The sequence below is a fragment of the Sander lucioperca genome, chromosome 2, assembly GCF_008315115.2.
Source record: "Sander lucioperca isolate FBNREF2018 chromosome 2, SLUC_FBN_1.2, whole genome shotgun sequence".
NCBI classification, from domain to species: domain Eukaryota; kingdom Metazoa; phylum Chordata; class Actinopteri; order Perciformes; family Percidae; genus Sander; species Sander lucioperca.
Window position 1 is genome coordinate 37,268,392 of NC_050174.1, and position 19,469 is coordinate 37,287,860.

Genomic DNA, 19,469 nt, shown 5'->3' on the forward strand with positions numbered 1-19,469 from the left:
GCAATGTCCGTTTCTAGAAATCATGACCCGGTTTCTTAAGATAATCCACACACCTGTGGAACTATTTTCTTTCTACTGAACTACACCCGCAAACTGTATCACCATGCAGAAGGAAGCTTGTGGACATTAGTTTATTGCTAACAGATACTGCTAGCTCACCTGAGCTAGCTAACATTACAGCTCAGCCGAGGAGGACCCCATTAATGTTTACATCTTGCGCTGTCACGAGTACGCTTTCTTCTGCGTGGGGATACGGTTGGCGGGTGTAGTTCAGTAGAAAATAGTTCCTTCATGAAACTGCTCATAACCAGGTGTGTGGATTATCTTGAGTAACCAGGTCATGATTTCTGGCAAGGGACATTGCTGTTGAGGTTTTTCATGTATTTTATTGCCGCTTTGAGCACCACAAGCCGTGTGCCATCTAGTTTCATTATATTGGAGAGAAGGCAGACATCTTAACAGCCGATATCTCCAACATTGGGCAACTCACACTAAAACAATCTGGACTGATGAATAGCATTACAGGTAAGTGTGTATTTTTGACTTTTGGGGAGGAACTATCCCTTTAAATGCCTGCTCAATTAACAACAAAGCACTTCTTATTCATGACATCATTACAGAAAAGAAAATAGACTTTCTCTGCGTAACTGAAACCTGGCAAAATGAAGAGGATTACATGACACTAAACCAAGCCACCCCACCCGGCTATGTTTACATCCAGAAGCCCCGCTCCAAGGGCCGTGGTGGTGGGCTGGCTGTAATACACCGAAAGGACTTCCTGGTCAAAGCTTTCAGTACCCAATGTCACCTCTCTGGAATGCCTTGTGTTCAGTCTAACTGGGTCGGCTCCACTTCTGATTTTCTTTATATACCGTCCCACTAAAGCCTCCACCACCTTCATGTCTAAGCTATCTGAGGTACTCACCTCTATCTGCTCCAGGTCTCCTACAACACTCATCCTTGGAGACTTTAATATCCATGTGGACTCCACCAGCTGCACACTAGCCACTGAACTTCTATCTCTACTGGGCTGCCTCAACTTCACACAGCATGCCCAAGCTCCCAGGCACACCAAAGGTCACACATTGGACCTTGTGTGCTCCACTGGCACTACACCCCTCCATCTACAGTGCCTGGACCTTGCTGTCTCTGATCATCATGCTATCCTCTCCCCACCTCTCTCCCTAGGCAACGTACTACACACAAATCAGTGAGCAACCCAGCCCTAACAAATGCCGCAGATATCCGAATGCTACATCCCTGGCCATTTTAAAAAAACTCCTGAAACACCACCTGTTTACCACAGCCTAATACGTCCTTCAGCTTAGCCACAGTAATTCTGTGGCTAAAAGTGTACTTGGGTTTCATGAAAGGCGCTATATAAATAAATGTTATTATTAAAGCTATAGTGCATAGTTTCTGTCGCCCTCATGAAGAATTCTAAGTAATGACAACAAAACTGTTGGCGTGTCCATGAGACAAGCCTTCCGTGATTGCGCGCACCCACCCACACCCACACACACACACTCGCTAGTAGCCAAGGAGGACACGGAGGATAAAAAAACATGGACTCTTCAGAAGGGGTCATTATCTTCACTCGAGTTATTGCACGGGAAAGTCACTGAACACAATCTTCTGAACATAGCCATACTGAGAAATACAGAGAGAGTTGTGTGGAGCTGATAGTCTTAATTAGCTTTGTAGCAACTCATTTGGCAATGGCTTGAATGTAACGGACGTTCACTAATATCAAAAAGTTACGCACTAGAGCTTTAATTGCAATACTTTACTTAGTTACATTCACCACTGCACATGATACATGTTTAGCGTCATAATTAGCATTAGGCCTGGATATAAAACCTCAACACTTGTCTCAAAAATGGTCAAGTAGTATTATGTTTTTATAAAAAAAATGTTATCTCATATCTTTCCCAATTTTAAACAATTTTATTTTGGCAAACCTATTGTTTGGTTGCATGTGATAAGACAAGCAACAACAACAGATGCACGGAGAAGATTGATTTTGTTAAACAAAAAGCATCATAGAAAAACATATTTCTCAGACTAAGGTATTACTTACTTATTATTATAAATAAGTATCACTCAGGTTATTGTTTCCCAACGTTGTTAACTGCTGCGTGTTGCTGGCATGACAAATAATTATCTTTACTGTAGGTTGTATTTTAAACCAAAACAAAAACACTGAATGAAAAACCCCATCTGTTGAACATATCAAAGTGATTTTTGGCACTAACTAGAGTCTGGTTGAGTTTCCTGCGTCACTTCCCCGGGCAGAAGGGGCAGGAGTTGTTCTTGCTGGACTGCAGCCAGACTCTGATGCAGTCTTTGTGGATGGTGTGGGAGCAGCTCAGTGGGTGGCGGCTGTCTGGATCCACGTGGTTCTGACACATCAGGCAGAGTTTACGGGCCCCGACAGCCTGACCTCCACCTGCCGCCACCGCTGCTCTCTGCGCGGGAGGCGTCGGCCTCTGGATGGGGCCCGGGTGCGCGGGCCGGCTGATGGGCCCCGGGGCCGACCTCTCGTTTTGGGCCAGCTTGAAGCCGACCTGCTCGATGACTTCTTCCATGGACATGCCAGCCAGCGTGCCGCGGGAGCTCTTCACCTGCTGAAGCAGCGACGTCAGCTGAGCCCTGTTGCATTGTGGGAACCGAGTCCCGAGCTTCTCCAGGACTTTGTCAAGTTTGCCGGCGGGGGCAGAGGCGGCAGCAGCGGCGGGAGGCGGGGAGGGAACTACAGGAGGGGACGGGGAGAGATTGGGAGGGGGAGTCACCCTTATTGGAGGTCTGATGTGGGGCTGGAAATGAGGCGGAGGCAGGTGAAGAGGCTGGTGCTGGGGTGGGAAAGGGGGTTGGAACTGGTGTTGGGGTGGCGGGTGGTGGTAGCGATGACGGTACTGGGGATGGTGAGGGGGCTGGTACTGGTAATAGTGGGGGTGTCTCTGGGCAGGGATTGGAAGAGGTGGGGGCATGAACTGGGGACGGACCAGTGACTGCATCACCTGGTTGAATCTCAGGTCAGCCTGTGGGAGGAAAGAGAAAATAAGTTAAACCCCTTGAACGCTGATATTGATCATTGATTAATTGTTTAAGTAATTTTTTAAGCAAAAGATTCCAATGGCTTTTTAAATCGGTTGTAATTCGAGTATCTTTGGACTGTGTGCAACATTGTCCACAATGCTCCAACATGTCCTTGTAGTTCTAACAGATGTTGAAGGAACATATCGTGAGTCCCTTTGACGAGTTAATGTTATGTAACAATCAGAGATGTTGAAGATAAAGCTACCACGGTTTAAGACATGACGGTTGACAAATGTATATTGTCTCAGGGTGTATGTCATCATATTCGCCAACCCTACTGTATGTACTATATAATACCAGAATACACGTCTGCATCTGCTCACTCCAATGATTCAGTGAAGTTACATCCTATATGCACGGAGTGAAACATTCAGAGCACAATTGCATGTTTTTTTCACAGCTTTTAAATGTACAATATGTCCTTTTCTGCTGCTCTCAATCAAAACAATAACATTGACAGTCAGCTTCTTCTTTCTTCACGATTCCTACAGTATTTATCGTTTGGAGGTTTTTACCAGAAGCTGAATTATCCGCAGAGATCTCGCATTCTCGCTCGGATAAAGCAGTTTCACGTTAAAAATCTGTTTTTCTCCAACGCTGTTGGCAGAGAAACGGCGAACCGAGTTGCCGCTATCGCTTGCTCAGCTTGTTTCTCTGATAACTTTAGATCCAGACGTTCAATGACTAAAATCCTTCATCCGGTTAAAATATAGAGTTAAAAGCCACCAAGATCTAAAAAAAAGTGTATCGTACAAATGTTGCTAAAAACTGGAAAATGTCAATTTATGACAGCTTCTAGCAGACAACCACAATGCACAAAGGGGCGGCATCAACAGGAGACCAAATGTTACGGATCGGTGGGTGGGTGCTTACCATGGGGATCTGCGGCAGAGACGGCACGTTGATCCTGGGGAGGGACTCTAACTCTCGACCCTGCTGGAGCTGCTGCAGAACCTCCCGGAAGCGGCTCTGGAGATCGGCCTGGTTCCTCCGGACCAGAGCTTCATTCTTCTCCCACTTCTGTCTCTCCTGAGGGTACTGGTGCGGGAACTCCACCCTGAGCGTGTTCAGGTACTGACCCACCTGGGACAGGTAACCACAAAGGTCAACGTCCTCCAAGTCGGGACAGTTATGCATGTCTACCATTTGTTTTTATACCACAGGATTTAGATCATGGTTTTTGCAGGTTTCACATAGTGAAATTTAAGACTTTTTAAGACCTTTATGAATTAAATTTAAGATCTATATCACAACATCAACTGAACAGAAGTTTTCAAGCAAAGTAGCACTTAACTTGCACTTCCCCACAGCTGAAGAATAAAATCAGTTTTACGTCTGTGGTACAATCTGAAAGAGACTCACGCCAATAACACGGGAGCTGATTGGTTGCAATATAAGTTACATGTTGGTCTCATTTGTTGTCGTAATAAATAAAATTATATTTGGACTAGCGAAAGAAACTACAACACCACGGAATGAAAACAAAACGAGTATAATGAGGTAGCGTTACATGGACGTAGGAAAATTAAGACCTGTTTAAAATTATTTAAGACCTACAACACAATACTTGAGCGAATCTAAGACTTCTTAAGTCCTAAAATTTTGATTTTGAAATTTTAGACTTTTTAAGACCCTGCGGAAACCATGCAGATGGAAGTGGACGTCTGTACCTCTCTCAGCCAGGCCTCGATGCGAGCCATGGCGACGTCCCTCTGCCTCTCCACGGCAGCGATCTCGTCTTGTAGGGCCAGCAGCTCGGCCTGCTGCGCCTCCTTCCGCACTCGCTCCATGTCCTGCCTCAGCTCGTCCAGCTCCTCCTGCCACCGCCGCTGCTCTTCGCTCTGCTCCTCCGTGAGAGCCGTTAGCTTTCTCTCGCTTTCCTCCAGCTCCTTGGACAGCCTGGAGAGGAGGGGGAGGAAGAGTGGGCGAGTGAGTTCTTCTTATCCTGTTTGTTTGTTCGTAAAACTACAACAGCAGTGTGACTGAAGTGAAACTTCTTAGATCTTCTGAGATCTAGAACTTAGATCATTCTTTACACAAAAAAAGTATCCTAAATTTCAAATTTAAGTTTTAATCATGCTACATAAAGATTATCCCAACAAGTCTTTCAAACTAAACAACAAAATTGGTAATTTGCTATTGCTAGCATTTGAAATACGATTTCGTTATTGAAAAATGTGATTAACGATTTTAAATGGCTCTTATAATAATCACAGTATTTTTTTATAACCTTATAGATTACATCGTGTTCAATTTTGACTGGTTTCTTACTTTTAGACTAGCCCACGTTTAAAGTTCTGTTTAAACGTCACGGAAATTAGACGTTAGGAACATCTGTAGTATCTAGTATCTCTAATGTATTTAAAGGTCCCATGGCATGAAAATTTCACTTTATGAGGCTTTTTTAACATTAATATGCGTTCCCCCAGCCTGCCTATGGTCCCCCAGTGGCTAGAAATGGTGATAGGTGTAAACCGAGCCCTGGGTATCCTGCTCCGCCTTTGAGAAAATGAAAGCTCAGATGGGCCAATCTGGAATCTTCCCTTTATGACACCATAAGGAGAAAGGTTACCTCCCCTTTCTCTGCTTTGCCCGCCCAGAGAATTTTGCCCACCTATGAGAGAGAGGCGTCATGGCTTTCAAACAAGCCAAGTGGCAGTTGGTCAAGGCCACACCCCACCCTCCACCTTGCCCCCCCCCTCTCTCCTCCTCAATAGCATTTAAAGCTACAGACACAGAAATGGCACATCCTAAGGAAAGCTCATTGTGGGACTGGCTCTAGTGGCTGTAATTCTGCACCAAGGCTGAATTTCAGGTAAGAGACTTCAGATACAGTATTAGAGGACCACTAAGGTCTATATAAAAGAGACTTCAGATACAGTATTAGGGGACCACTAAGGTCTATATAAAAGATACTTCAGATACAGTATTAGGGGACCACTAAGGTCTATATAAAAGAGACTTCAGATACAGTATTAGGGGACCACTAAGGTCTATATAAAAGAGACTTCAGATACAGTATTAGGAGACCACTAAGGCCTATATAAAAGAGACTTCAGATACAGTATTAGGGGACCACTAAGGTCTCTATAAAAGAGACTTCAGATACAGTATTAGGGGACCACTAAGGCCTATATAAAAGCATCCAAAAAGCAGAATGTCATGGGACCTTTAAGGGGCACAGTATTTATTGCCACTTCTGGAAGGCTTTTATTGTGAAGCAGCTGCAGGCACGCAAAGTACACAGAGGTGCTGTTTGGTAGTACTCCCCTATGGCTAACTTGTTGCTTGATGTAATTTTTTAATATCTGATTTTTTATATTTGGTGTAAATAAAGGCTGGCTTCAGTTCACAGTTTAGGGTTGAGTGTAGAAAAGCATTCCAAAAGTTACATAATGAAAAGATATTATTGGAATCAAACACCGCCTTCCTTTGCGTTTTCATTCACAGATTTCCACTGTGTTCTTGGTCTGTACCTGTTCCTCTCTTCCTCTGCTCTGTTCTTCTCTGACATCATTTCCTGTTTCTTGACTAAGAAGTTCTTCCTGGTGGCTTTAGAGTTGTTGAGCTGCAGTTTAACTCGCAGAGACTCCAGTTTGTCCAGAAGAGCCTGAAAACACAGTCACAGTGGGATTGTGGAATACACTTCTGTTAAAGGGCCACAACAACAACTCTGCAGAGTACCGTCACACGGTCCCACCTGGTGCTGGCGCGTGGCCTCCTCCTTCCTTTTCTGCACTTGTTGTTTGTGTTTCTCGTGTGCCACCCCCTCCTCGTCCTGCTGCTTCATCAGAGCGTCGTACTGCTCCGTCAGGCTGGAGCTGTACTCCAACATGGCCGCCACCTGACTTTCCCAGTCCGCATCCGTGTTGACGCCGCAGTCTTCGGTCGCGCTGTCCGTCTGCACAGCCTGCATCTTCTGCAGCAGCTCTGGGACAGGAAACAGAACCAAGGAGACAAATGTCTCAGTCAGTAAACAAAGAGGGAAACATCAGAAAACATTACAATTATTTTAAGACTGACTGGATTCTTCACACCGGAACGGCCACTGAGGCTTTCGGGTTTCGGCCGCTATTCGACATGTTCACCTGTCAGTAGGATTGGGCATCGAGAACCGCTTCGGACTTGGAATCGTTTCAAAAAAATTACGATTCCAATCATTTGGATCGTTTCGAATCCGATCGGTTTCAAATTTAACACACGCAGGTTTTGGTTTGCGTAGCGGCCGCCGTACTTCCAGGCGCTTGTTGTGTCGCATCCATGGACGCTCTAAAGTATGGCTTTATTTTACGTTGAAAAAAGCCTGGTAACACTGTAAATCACCACTGAATCAAAATAAGAAAAAAATTGTTTTGTTTCAACTCCACCCCTCAAAGAATCGGAAACGAGAATCGATAAGAACCGGAATCGAAACGAAGAATCGGAAGTGGAATCAGAATTGTTCAAATCAAAGCGATGCCCAACCCTACCTATCGGCAAATAAGACAACATTCACGATGTCGAATGTTCGGCCGTTGTGTCGCATCAATATTGCTCCGACTAAATGTTGTGAATGTAAATGTGACTGAAAAGTCACTGGCTGGACACGACTCTGGCATGACGTGTGGATATTTACAGATAGAAGTGTGGGAGTATGACCAAAGATTCTCTATACTAAAGATAGCCTATTACAAGCTAGCCTCGTGAGACCGTCCTGATCTCACGAGCTCCAGTTTTCCACTCACAGATCAGTCTGGCATCTTGAGATAGAGACAATTTGGAGCCGTTCGCCAAACGACCGACCAATCAGCGTTGGTTTTGAGGCGGGTTTACGTGTGACGCAACGAGAAGTGTCTGTTCAGTCTAAACAACGTGGTGGCTTCCACGGATGAGATGAATGGAGCTATTGCGCAAGTTTTATCCAAATTAGAAAGCATTCCTTCATTGAAAGAAGAGCAAAAAACGGAACTGGAGGCTTTTCTCGGAGGAAAAGATGTTTTTGCTCTTCTCCCGACTGGTTTCGGCAAGAGTTTGATATATCGTTGATCTGATTGGTTGATTTGGCCAAGACGGTTTATCCAATCAGCTAACCAGTATTTTCGCCCCTTCCCAAAACTTCTCCAACGGAAAGTTCCCAGATGGATATGCTGAGCAAATCCATCTGGCGGAGTTAGGTTAATTACAAGCTGCGCCACTGGTATGAAACGGTACGCACTTCCTGTCTCCTATAAGTGCGTGCCCTCGTCAGAAGGTTTAGTAAACGTTGTGTGGATGGTTGAAAAGTTATAAATGCATGATTCATTTAAATTTTCTTTTGCTAAAATTAGATATTAACCCTTGTGTTGTCTTCCCATCGACCGTGCAACTTTGGTTTTCTGTGTAAAAATTGAAACTTTTTTTCAATGTTTTGGTCATCTTTTTTTTTACACTTCTGTCACTTTTCCCGATGTTTTTGGAAATGTTTTGACGTTTTAGTCACTTTTTTGTCACTTTTTCGTATGTTTTTGTCGATTTTTTCGGCGCTTTTTCTGACCTTCTTTATAAAAGAAAATTCAAATGCTATAACATTGTAGCCTGGATGCCAGCCGAACTTAGCCCCGCCCACAACATTCGAGGTCGGGAAGTTCGATTCACATTCTGACTAGAATCTGAGTATGACGATGTCAGGCTAATAAAATTGACTAAAACACCCAAATTCAATGAAAGTAGTGAGCTGATCATTTAATTTACTTATGAAGAGCGTTTTACGGAACCATCCACATTTTTTCTTTTGACTATTTGGTTGAAATAAACCCACATTTTCTGATAGAGAAACATTTTGAAAATGGGTCAAATTTGACCCGAGGACAATAGGAGGGTTAACAGACAATTAGCATTACAAAAATGTGTTATCTTAGGGTGTTTGCGAGCGTTAGCTGCCGTTAGCTTATCTGTGTTGCCACATCTAGCGAGAGTTTGTTCATTAGACAGAAACCGGTGTCGAACAAAGTTAATTTTCTCCTGATTTGTCCATCTGAAATTTGCCACTTTAGTGTCAGGATGTATAGAAAATATGTGGCTTTTGAAAAATGGGTCTGATCTAATACACTTCTCAGGCGAGCTTGTGTCACGTCCATTATTTACCTTTAATAACAAGAAAGTAATTCAAACAGTATAAGATATGAACTACTTTTACTTAAGTACTGTACAAGTACAAATTTTAGGTACTTGTACTTAGGGCTGGGCAATATGGAGAAAATCAAATATCACAATATTTTTTACCAAATACCTCAATATCGATACCGCAACGATATTGTAGTGTTGACTATCGGTGCTTTCACAAAATATTTACACTATGAGATTTTTGATAAATAATAATCAGTAATGTGGATATAATGACTAATAGAGGTGCAACGATGAATCGATTAGTTGTCAACTATTAAATTAATCGCCAACTATTTTGATAATAGATTAATCGTTTGAGTCATTTTTTTATTAAAGAAAATAAGATTTCTCTGATTCCAGCTTGTTAAATGTGAATATCTTCTAGTTTATTCTCTCCTTTGTGACAGTAAACTGAATATCTTTGAGTTTTGGACAAAACTAGACATTTGAGGACGTCCTCTTAGGCTTTGGGAAACACTGATCCACATTTTTCACCATGTTTTGACATTTTTATAGATCAAACAACTAATCGATTAATCGAGAAAATAATCAACAGATTAATCGACTATGAAAATAATCGTTAGTTGCAGCCCTAATGACTAAGTGGTTAAAGGCAAATAATAGAACAGTTACAACAGTCCGGTAAGTTCAGAAAATGACATCACTTTACTGTAATGTAGCCTTTAAAACCAGGAAAAGACAACACTTATGCCATATTACGATATGACGATATCCAAAATCTAAGACGATATCTAGTCTCATATCACGATATCGATATAATATCGATATATTGCCCAGCTCTACTTGTACTTTACTTGAGTGTTTTCTTTTTATGCTACTTCTTACTTCTACTCCACTACATTCATCTGACATATTTAGTTACCTTGCATGTTCGGGTTAATAATTCAAAATATAATCAACAAATAATTGATGAGGTATTACCAGCAGCGTAAGAAATATTCAGATACTTTACTTCAGTAAAAGTAAACTAACACCACTCTGTGATAAGTATATTTTGATACTAATGATGATGCTTTTGTACTTTTACCTAAGTAAAATTTTGAGTGCAGGACTTTTACTTGTGACAAAGTATTTTTTACAGTGTGGTATTCGTACTTTAACCACTGTTACTCCCTTTATAAACACCGACATGCTGTTACCTTCCACGGTCATGTTTGCTAACGCTAGCTCCAGGTCCTCCTCCTCCTCCTGGCTTATGTTTCGGATTTCATGCTTTTCTTGTTCCGATGGCATGTTAGCTGTTTCCCCGCTAGCAGCCATGCTACCATAAAGTACACAAATGGAACAGCAAGTAATCGGCTGCCTATCACAGCCGATATAAACACCACGTGTTAGCTAAACTGCTATCTGGTGACGGAAACGGTAACTCTCAGCATCTAAAACGTTATTTAACCTAACAATTTTAGCGGTATTAGCAGTTGTTTAAGTCTAGTTTACAGCTGCCGCCGCCGTTGATTTGCTAACTTGGCGGAGGCGGAAACGTAAAAGTGTGTGTCGCTGAATATGATCCGGCTGAAACCACACAAAGATCGTCTATAGTTTTTTTTTCTTTGCTTCAAAAAAACACTTTATTAAACATTGCAGAACAGTGGATTAAAAAAGGAGCACACCAATTAATATATACACCCCCAAAATAAGATAAATTCTAAAATAAAATAGCTAGGGTTGAATGAGCCTGAAGTATTGAATCCATTCATTCCAATATGACTGAAATCGGTTGAATGTATTCAATCTATTGATTCATGTAGACCTACTTTAGCATATTTTACTTCTTGGTATAGCCTAGGTATACCAAGTTAGAGTTTTTATAAGATAAAAATGTAATTTGATCCCTTCCATTTTTTAAATTTGTTTTGCTACTTTCCCCCTTGAGGCCATTTTCCTAAAATAATAGGCAATTTTGTGTTGTGAATGATGAATGTAAGACAAGTGAAAAACTGTAAACGTGGCTGTGTTTTTATAATATCACTACTGTTTTAATCAAATTGGCCTTAAATTAATCAAATAATGTAATTATGTATCACTAAATTGTTCAATTCACATCCATATTTATCGATTTATTTAAATATTTTTGTTACTTGCTAAAAGAGTGCCCGACTCTGCAGTACTCTGAGTCGTCGTCAAACTCGCGGTGCCAGGAAAGCGCGGCAGAGTGAGACCTCATCTTTTTTCCCCTCCTCTCTGGCTCCCATCAGACGCATCAGACTCCTGTGGTCATATGACAAAGCTGGGAAAACCTCCTGACTACCCCCCCTCCTCCCCCTGTCAGTCGACTGTTTTCTGTCTGTCGCTGGATGTGTGTGTGTGTATATGTGTGTCCGTTAGCTAGCTGTTAGCTATCGTCACAATCAACCGCAGTAACTACGCGACCATGGCGGACACAGCCAGGGACCCTCCACCGCAGCACACCGACTTCCATGAGCTTGAGGACGGGGAGGACCTGTTCCCGGAGCCGACTGCCACACTAGAGGTGAGGAGGAAGAGGAGGAGGTGATGAAGGGAGGCCGAGGGGAGCTCTGGCAGGCAGGGCGTGATGCTTCCATCTGACAACAGATGGAAACTTAGAGGAGAGGGTGCAGGCAGGGAGGAGACCTTTAAAACGGTTATTTTTTGAATGGGGTTTGGTGTGTGTGCGGAAGCTTCTGTTTTATTCATCAGTGCACTGTCATCATTCAGCAAACATCCGTTTAAACAGCACTGGAAATGTTGTGTGTAACAACACCAACGGTGGCCTTCAGAGCCACAGTTACAGGAGCCCAGTAGGGTCATATTTGCGCAGATAAAAACGCACAGTAGGTGTGTTTGATCGCCGTCAGGTGACAGTCACACACAGGTGTGGGGGTGATGCATTCAGGGCAGACTGAAAAAAAACGGACAAACATCAAAAGTGCAGTTCAGCAGATTAAAGTCCTTTCTTTGTTTTTTTGAATTAATTAAAGACACTTTAATTAATTAATTTTAATTAATCCTAAATCATACTTTCATGGTGGAAGCCACAGAAAAATAAAGGGGGTAATCCAGCAGGTAGTTGTGTCCTGACAGTGTTTTAACACAGTGTTAGGATGACTCTTAAACTACTAAGTTAAGAGTTAATTAAAAGGCTCAAAACAACAAAAGGTGGCCAAATTTCAGCTGCAACTTCCAGTAAAATGCAGTCATGCACACATAACTGCATACAACTACATTAAACTAAACAGAGGCAGGGTAGTTGTACTGGATTGGATTTCGAGTGGGCTGGCATTCATAATATTTTGTCCATTTTGTTTTCAGAATATGGATAGAAAACCTCAGGGACATGTTTCAGCTTCTCAGAAACAATGATGACACATTGTATAAGGAAAATACATTGAATCAAAATCAACTTTATTGGCCAATCGTGTTGACACAAGAAATTGCATGTTATCGATAATTCTCAACATATTTCCACAGAGTGCAGAGAACACATTTACAGCATGATACAAACGTTCCAAAAAAGCTGGTACAGGGGCAACAAAAGACTTGGAAAGTTGAGGAATGCTCAAAAAACACCTGTTTGTAACATTCCACGGGTGAACAGGTTAATTGGAAACCGGTGAGTGTCACGATTGGGTATAAAAGGAGCATCCCCATAAGGCTCAGTCGTTCACAAGCAAGGATGGGGGTGAGGTTCACCACTTTGTGAACAATTGCGTGAGCAAATAGTTCAACAGTTTAAGAATAACATTTCTCAACGTACAATTGCAAGGAATTTAGGGATTTCATCATCTGCAGTCCATAATATCATCAAAACATTCAGAGAATCTGGAGAAAGAACGTCCCTGCTTATTTCAGCAAGACAATGCTAAGCCACATTCTGCCTGCAGTCCAGACCTGACTCCCATTGAAAATGTGTGGCCAGTATGAAGTGCAAAATACGACAACAGAGACCCCGGACTGTTGGGCAACTGAAGTCGTACATCAAGCAAGAATGGGAAAGAATTCCACCTAGCTTCAACAATTAGTGTCCTCAGTTCCCAAATGCTTATTGAGTGTTGTTATAAGGAAAGGTGATGTAACACAGTGGTCAACATGCCCCTGACCCAGCTTTTTTGGAACGTGTTGCAGGCATCAAATTCAAATATTTGAATGAATATTTGCAAAAAACAAAGTTTATCAGTTTTAACATTAAATATATTGTCTTTGTAGTGTATTCAATTGAATATAGGTTGAAATATGATTTGCAAATCATTGTATTCTGTTTTTATTTACGTTTTACACAACGTTCCAACTTCATTGGAATTGTGGTTTGTACATACATACTTTGTAGATACTGACCTGTTAGTTTGGCAGAATCTACTCTCACTATTATTATATGCAGATGATAAGAAAGTTGTGGATGAAAGCGAAATCCTATTGAAATCTAAAAGTTTTGTTGTAGATCAACACCCAAATAAGTAAAGCAGCACCTGGTTTAATGTAACACAGCATGACGATAACATAGGGCTGGGCGATATGAAGGAAATCAAATATCACAATATTTTTGACCAAATACCTCAATATCAATACTGCATCGATATTGTAATGTTGACTATTGGTGCTTTCACAAAATATTTACACTATGAGATTTTAGATAAATAATCATCAGTAATGTGGATATAATGACTAAGTTGGTAAAGGCAAATAATAGTAACAGTTACAACAGTCTGGTAAGTTCAGAAAATGACATCCCTTTACTGTAATGTAGCCTTTAAAACCAGGAAAAGACCACTTATGCCATATTACGATATTACGTTATCTAAAATCTAAGATGATGTATAGTCTCATATCACGATATATCAATATAATATCGATATATTGCCCAGCTCTACGATAACATCAGAATTTCCCTTGAAGAGCATCATGTTTCTCCATAAATGCAACACATACATATATAACACCTGTTTTAACTGCAGTCGTTCACTCATACTAGTTAACCAGGCTTCTTGTAGGACTGTAGTAGGGGACGAGAGCACTGCTGCATTTTCTTCTTTATATCACAGCATCTGCTCTGAACGTCAAAGTTTTTGTCACGTTTTATTGGTTTAGGCATTTCAAAGTAAACTTTTATTTATTACTTCCACCAACATTAAAAAAAGTGTGGTTCAGCTCACCACATTACAAGGAGAAAGATGTTGGCACCTAAAACCAGAACTACATACTGCTAGTGATAAATACAAAGGTGGTTTTGGGTGAACTGACCCTTTAAGATTTGAGCTGGCAGACAGAGTGGAAGAGGAATGAGACCTCTTTTCTGTGAACAACATCTCACATTATCAGTTTCTCAGTTAAAAAGTTGCTTCTTCAGCTGTGTCGTAACTTCAGCTCAGAAACACACACACACACACACACACACACACACACACACACACACACACACACACACACGTCATTAAAGAGTGCTGTTGTGACACTCATCACCAGGAATGAAATCCCGAGTGCTGACATGACAAAAGCAGAAAAACAGCTGTGTGTGTGTGTGTGTGTGTGTGTGTGTGTGTGTGTGTGTGTGTGTGTGTGTGTGTGTGTGTGTGTGTGTGTGTGTGTGTGTGTGTGTGTGTGTGTGTGTGTGTGTGTGCGCTTTACAAGGACTAATAAACATATGAAGGATGTCAAACACACAGTCACCGACACTTTTAAGGTGGACTGGGGTCAAGTGGATTGTTAAAATATCTTTGACTCCTCCCTTTTCCTTCTTTAGTGTCTCAGTTTGCAGTATCATGAAGCAGAATCTCTTCTGATTTCAATGTACACTCACTGTCCAGTTTATTATGTACACCTGACTAAAACTAAAGCAGTCTAATAATACAGCAGTCCTGCAATAAATCCTCCTTCAGGTTATAATGTTCAGTTTGTGTTGAAACAGTTTCAGAGACCTGTTGATTCGACTTGTAGTGCTGTTGTTTATGGGTGGGGAAAAAATATTTTCCGTGCCAATACTGTATCGATACACAGACGCCAACTATCAATCTTTTATAAAAAGATATGTGTTGTTCAGTTTGTCTGCTTGACAATCCCATTTTGCAGCAGTCAAATTGAAGTGAGATGAACAAACAGAGACATTTTTTTAGATGAAACAGATGTTGACAGTTTCCTTTCGGGGACATAATTTGAATTTGGGACAAATTTGAAGTTGGGAAAAAAAGTTAATACATTGCAATATATCGCAGAATATTGCAATATGTTTAAAATCGCAATAATATCGTTTTGTGACATAAGTATCGTGATATCGTATGGTGAGGCCTCTGGTGATTCCCACCCCTACTGTTGTTGCATTTTACTGTGATTATGTGGTCAAATAAGGCACCAGGGCGCCCCATGTTAGTTTTGTGTTTTGTTAGTGTCAGCAGCATCATTCAGCTCTGACAAGAACTTCCTCTGTTGTGTCCTCATGTTCCCTTTTCCCAAAGCTATTTCCTGCAGAGAGCCAGGCTAGCAGCTAGCAGGTTTTTAACACATTAGGGCTACATTGTTTCCTTCTTTATATTTGCTAATTTCTCTTTTGTTTGTCTTTAATGAATTGCTGAAAGACCGGTTCATAATTCTGCACTTGGGCCTGAGTGATCAACTGAACTCTTGGTTAGACGTTTACTGGTTGTTTGCAATTGAGACATTTGAATTAATTGATCATTGCATTGTAAGTAAAGATGGGTCAGTAAGAGATTCATAATGTCTGGAATCTGGTGTGTGTGTGTGTGTGTGTGTGTGTGTGTGTGTGTGTGTGTGTGTGTGTGCATATAGAGTGTTTCCTCTGACCCCTCTCTGTGTGTTTGCTGAGTAAGGAGGGGGGAAGCTCCTCTCTATCATCACTCATTTCCTCTTCTCTCTCCCTGCATCCTCTCCTTTTCCTATCCGCTCAGCTAAAAACTCTCCATCTTCCTCTTCTCTTCCTCGACTCCAGCTGTGAACGGGTCTATGAGTTTGGCTCTTCAGGTGTGTTTTTGAAGCAGCAGGTGAATGTTTCATTCAGTGTTTTCCCCCTTGTCACACAGAAGCTGACCAGAGAAACTTGCATAAAACTCTCCCGTGCGTGCGTGCATGTGTGTATGTGTGTGTGTGTGATAAAGTTGCAACAGACTCTGCACATGTGATTTAGTATCTGTTGCTGACTGCTACATGCAGATGAGCAACAGAGGAATTTTCTGTAGTGTTTGTGTTGTTTACCAGCCTGGCTTCAGCAGGAGTTGTTGCAGGAGTTTGAATATGAAGAAGTGGTTCTCAGCTGTTCTTTCACCTTTCCAGTCATGCAGTGAAAAACATTGGCACTGCATTAAAAATGTATAGGGGCTGCGTTGGTGGCATGCTTCTACATGAATCTATGAAAAATGATCCAGGATGTCCAGTTGAAGGAGTTTGAAGGTTTCTCAGATGATGAAACACTTCAGAGGTTTATAATCCTGTGAGACAGGATTTTACTGCTTTGGAAAGTTGCAATAATTGTATCCTTCATCTTTGTGATTGTCTTGTAAACAGTAGAAATAGCAGCAATCATGTAACAAAGTGATCAACCAGGAATGTGAGCGTGCATATATATATATATATATATATATATATATATATATATATATATATAAAATTAGGGCTGTCAAACGATTACATTTTTTTAATTGCGATTAATCGTTGAATTTCTATAGTTAATCGCAATTAATCGCATGTTTTATCACATTATTAAAATTCTATTATTTTGCATTTCAGAACTGTTTTTAAGTACATATTAACAATGGAAAGCAATTCTTTCCAGTGGATCTTGATTGGGAATCAAATGAATGCAAAGAAAGTGACTTTATGGACTTGATTTTAAGATTTGTATTTGTTTATTATATATTTAATCTAGTCACACATTTGAATCTAGAGTCAATATTAGGGTTGGGTATTGTTTGGTTTGGATACCGGTGCTAGAGCGGTACTTTTAAAGCAGCCATATTATGCTCATTTTCAGGTTCATAATTGTATTTTAAGGTTGTACCAGAATAGGTTTACATGGTTTAATTTTCAAAAAACACCATATTGTTGTTGTACTGCACCGCTCTCTCTCACTGCTGCAGATCCTCTTTTCAGCTGGTCTCTGTTTTAGCTACAGAGTGAGACCTCTTTTCTTCTTCTTCTTCTGTACTATCTTTGATTGCACTGCACATGCCCAGTAGCTCAGATGTAGATCATGTCAGCTAGCTAGCTCCATAGACAGTAAAAGAAAGGCTGTTTCTACAACTTTGGTCAGCTACAAGGCAGGATTAGCTGGGAGACTTCTAAATGAGGGCGCACATGTAAGTAGTTCTTTTGTAGATTATGGTGAACTTGTGTGTGTTGTAGCAGTGCTTTGCTATTGAGAACGAGGTAGCATGCTAGCGTTAGCATGCTAGCGTTAGCATGCTAGCGTTAGCCATAGCGTTAGCATGCTAACGCTATGAGCTAATGTTGCGGTTAGCCTGCTCGTTTCGGCTTGTGACGTCACAAGCCGTGCCGATTTTGAACAGCTCACCCAGAGGCTGAAGACAGGACACATTCAGAAACCGTATCTCACTCTAAACAGCATGGGTGGATTTTTATCAAAGTTTGTATGTGTGTGGAAGCACCAGAGACACAACATAACACCCCAAATCCCAGAAAAAGTGATTTTTTCATAATATGGGCACTTTAAAATGGTACCGGTGCCTTAATGGTGCCTGAACCGCTACTTTTTAAGAAAGTCAAAAAAAGAAGGGTACTAAACAGTTGGCGACATTAAAGAAAGGCTTGTTTATTGCTAAGGCCATATCGTCAAAATTAAATGATTTAATAATAATGTAATCACTATAACAATAACTTATTTCACTAGTAAATAGCTGTTGAATGACAAAAACAACCACCAGATGGGAAAATGGCATTTAACAATAACTTTGAATGCACCACGAGGCTGTAAATTACCAGTTTCATTGAACGCACCGTCTGTGTTTTTCCGACAACAGCAGCTGCAGATTGTTACATCCCGGTGTTGAATCCTCTACAGTGAAATACAGACAAACTTTACACCGTTTAGCGTTAGCTGTCAGCATTTTAACTGTGTTTAATCCAGCTACTAGCTAGTGGTAGGCTAACGTTAGCTGCTGTCGAGTATAGTGTTAACTAGCTAGCGGTAGGCTAACGTTAGCTGCTGTCGAGTATAGTGTTAAATAGCTAGCGGTAGGCTAACGTTAGCTGCTGTCGAGTATAGTGTTAACTAGCGTCACGTGCAGCATTGTTTCTGTTTCCTGTAACGTCTGTTTCAGAGCATCAGAGAGAAGTGCAGACATATCAGTGGCACCAGAATGAGGCACCGAAATCCGCGTTGTTATTCCTGCAGCAGCAGGATGTGTTACGAGGAAGTACGGCAAAATAGTAGCCTGTTAGGCACGACGCAAAGCCGAGTGAAGTGAAAATAAATTAATAAATGCCGGCATGCGATTAATACGATTAAAAAAAATTAACGCATTATGCTCGGCCCTTAATCGCATTGCGATTAACGCATTAATGCTGACAGCCCTAATATATATATATATATATATATAGTATATAACACTATGTGTTGCCAATTAAGTTGCATGGTGTTGCAGCAAAAGTTGACCCATCGTTTAACGTTTTAGTCGACAACCCTGTCGTTCTGCTATAGCTTCTGCCTCTGGACCCCCGCTGTGCAGACACACTTATTGAAATGAATAATGAGCATCAATATTTGAGAGTTACAAAAACCAAATAAATGTAGAAAAAAAAACTTTCAGTGCTCTCTGAGAGGATAAAAGTCTGTGTGTGTGTGTAAATTAACGTAAGTTGTTTTCATGTGTCCATAGTGTTTTCATTTAGCGATCACAGTTGGTGTGTGCATGTTTTTTTTCCCAGACATGAAGTTATTACCTCCGCCAAAGAGTTATGTTTTTGAATCAGTTTGTCTTGTTGTTTGTTTGTTTGTCTATCTAGCAGCAGGATCACAGAAACACTACTTGCTCAATTTTAATAAAACGTCATCGAAGGGTGTAGCATGGGCCAAGGAAGAACCTATTACATTTTCCAAATCACAGGGCGGATACACAAATTATTTTTCACTTTTGTTAACATTGATAAGATTGATTGATGAGACGAGATAAGGCATCCGTGCTGCATTCATGTAGCGTCCGATTAATTGGGAAAAACAATTTTGCGACCGGGAAATTCACACTGCATTAACATTGTAAAATAGGGCATGCCTTGGAGGAGGTCTGCACTCTCTGAGTGCCCTTCTA

The 19,469-nt window shown here is 41.2% G+C and overlaps 2 protein-coding genes across 4 annotated transcripts in view; one reads left to right on the forward strand and one right to left on the reverse strand.

The window, feature by feature from the left end:
* Positions 1 to 1,915: 1,915 nt before the first annotated feature.
* rnf214 (ring finger protein 214) lies at positions 1,916 to 10,780 on the reverse strand. Its single transcript, XM_031305777.2, has 6 exons — positions 10,383 to 10,780; positions 6,800 to 7,029; positions 6,576 to 6,709; positions 4,770 to 4,998; positions 3,973 to 4,182; positions 1,916 to 3,041 (listed from the first exon to the last, which is right to left on the reverse strand). Exons 1-6 carry the CDS (start codon positions 10,501 to 10,503, stop codon positions 2,280 to 2,282), a joined length of 1,686 nt encoding a protein of 561 aa, XP_031161637.1. The 5' UTR covers positions 10,504 to 10,780; the 3' UTR covers positions 1,916 to 2,279.
* A 629-nt stretch (positions 10,781 to 11,409) lies between these two features.
* Positions 11,410 to 19,469, forward strand: part of snx2 (sorting nexin 2) — a 38,147-nt gene continuing 30,087 nt past the window's right edge. For 2 of the 3 annotated variants that reach the window (XR_004896237.1, XM_035996920.1), the window contains exon 1: positions 11,410 to 11,713. Coding sequence is in view for 2 of the 3 variants with exons in the window: in XM_035996920.1 (XP_035852813.1) it covers positions 11,615 to 11,713 (99 nt within the window). In the remaining variant the exon portion in view is untranslated. The remainder of the gene's footprint in view (positions 11,714 to 19,469) is intronic. The other variant, XM_031305390.2, reaches the window with a different exon arrangement.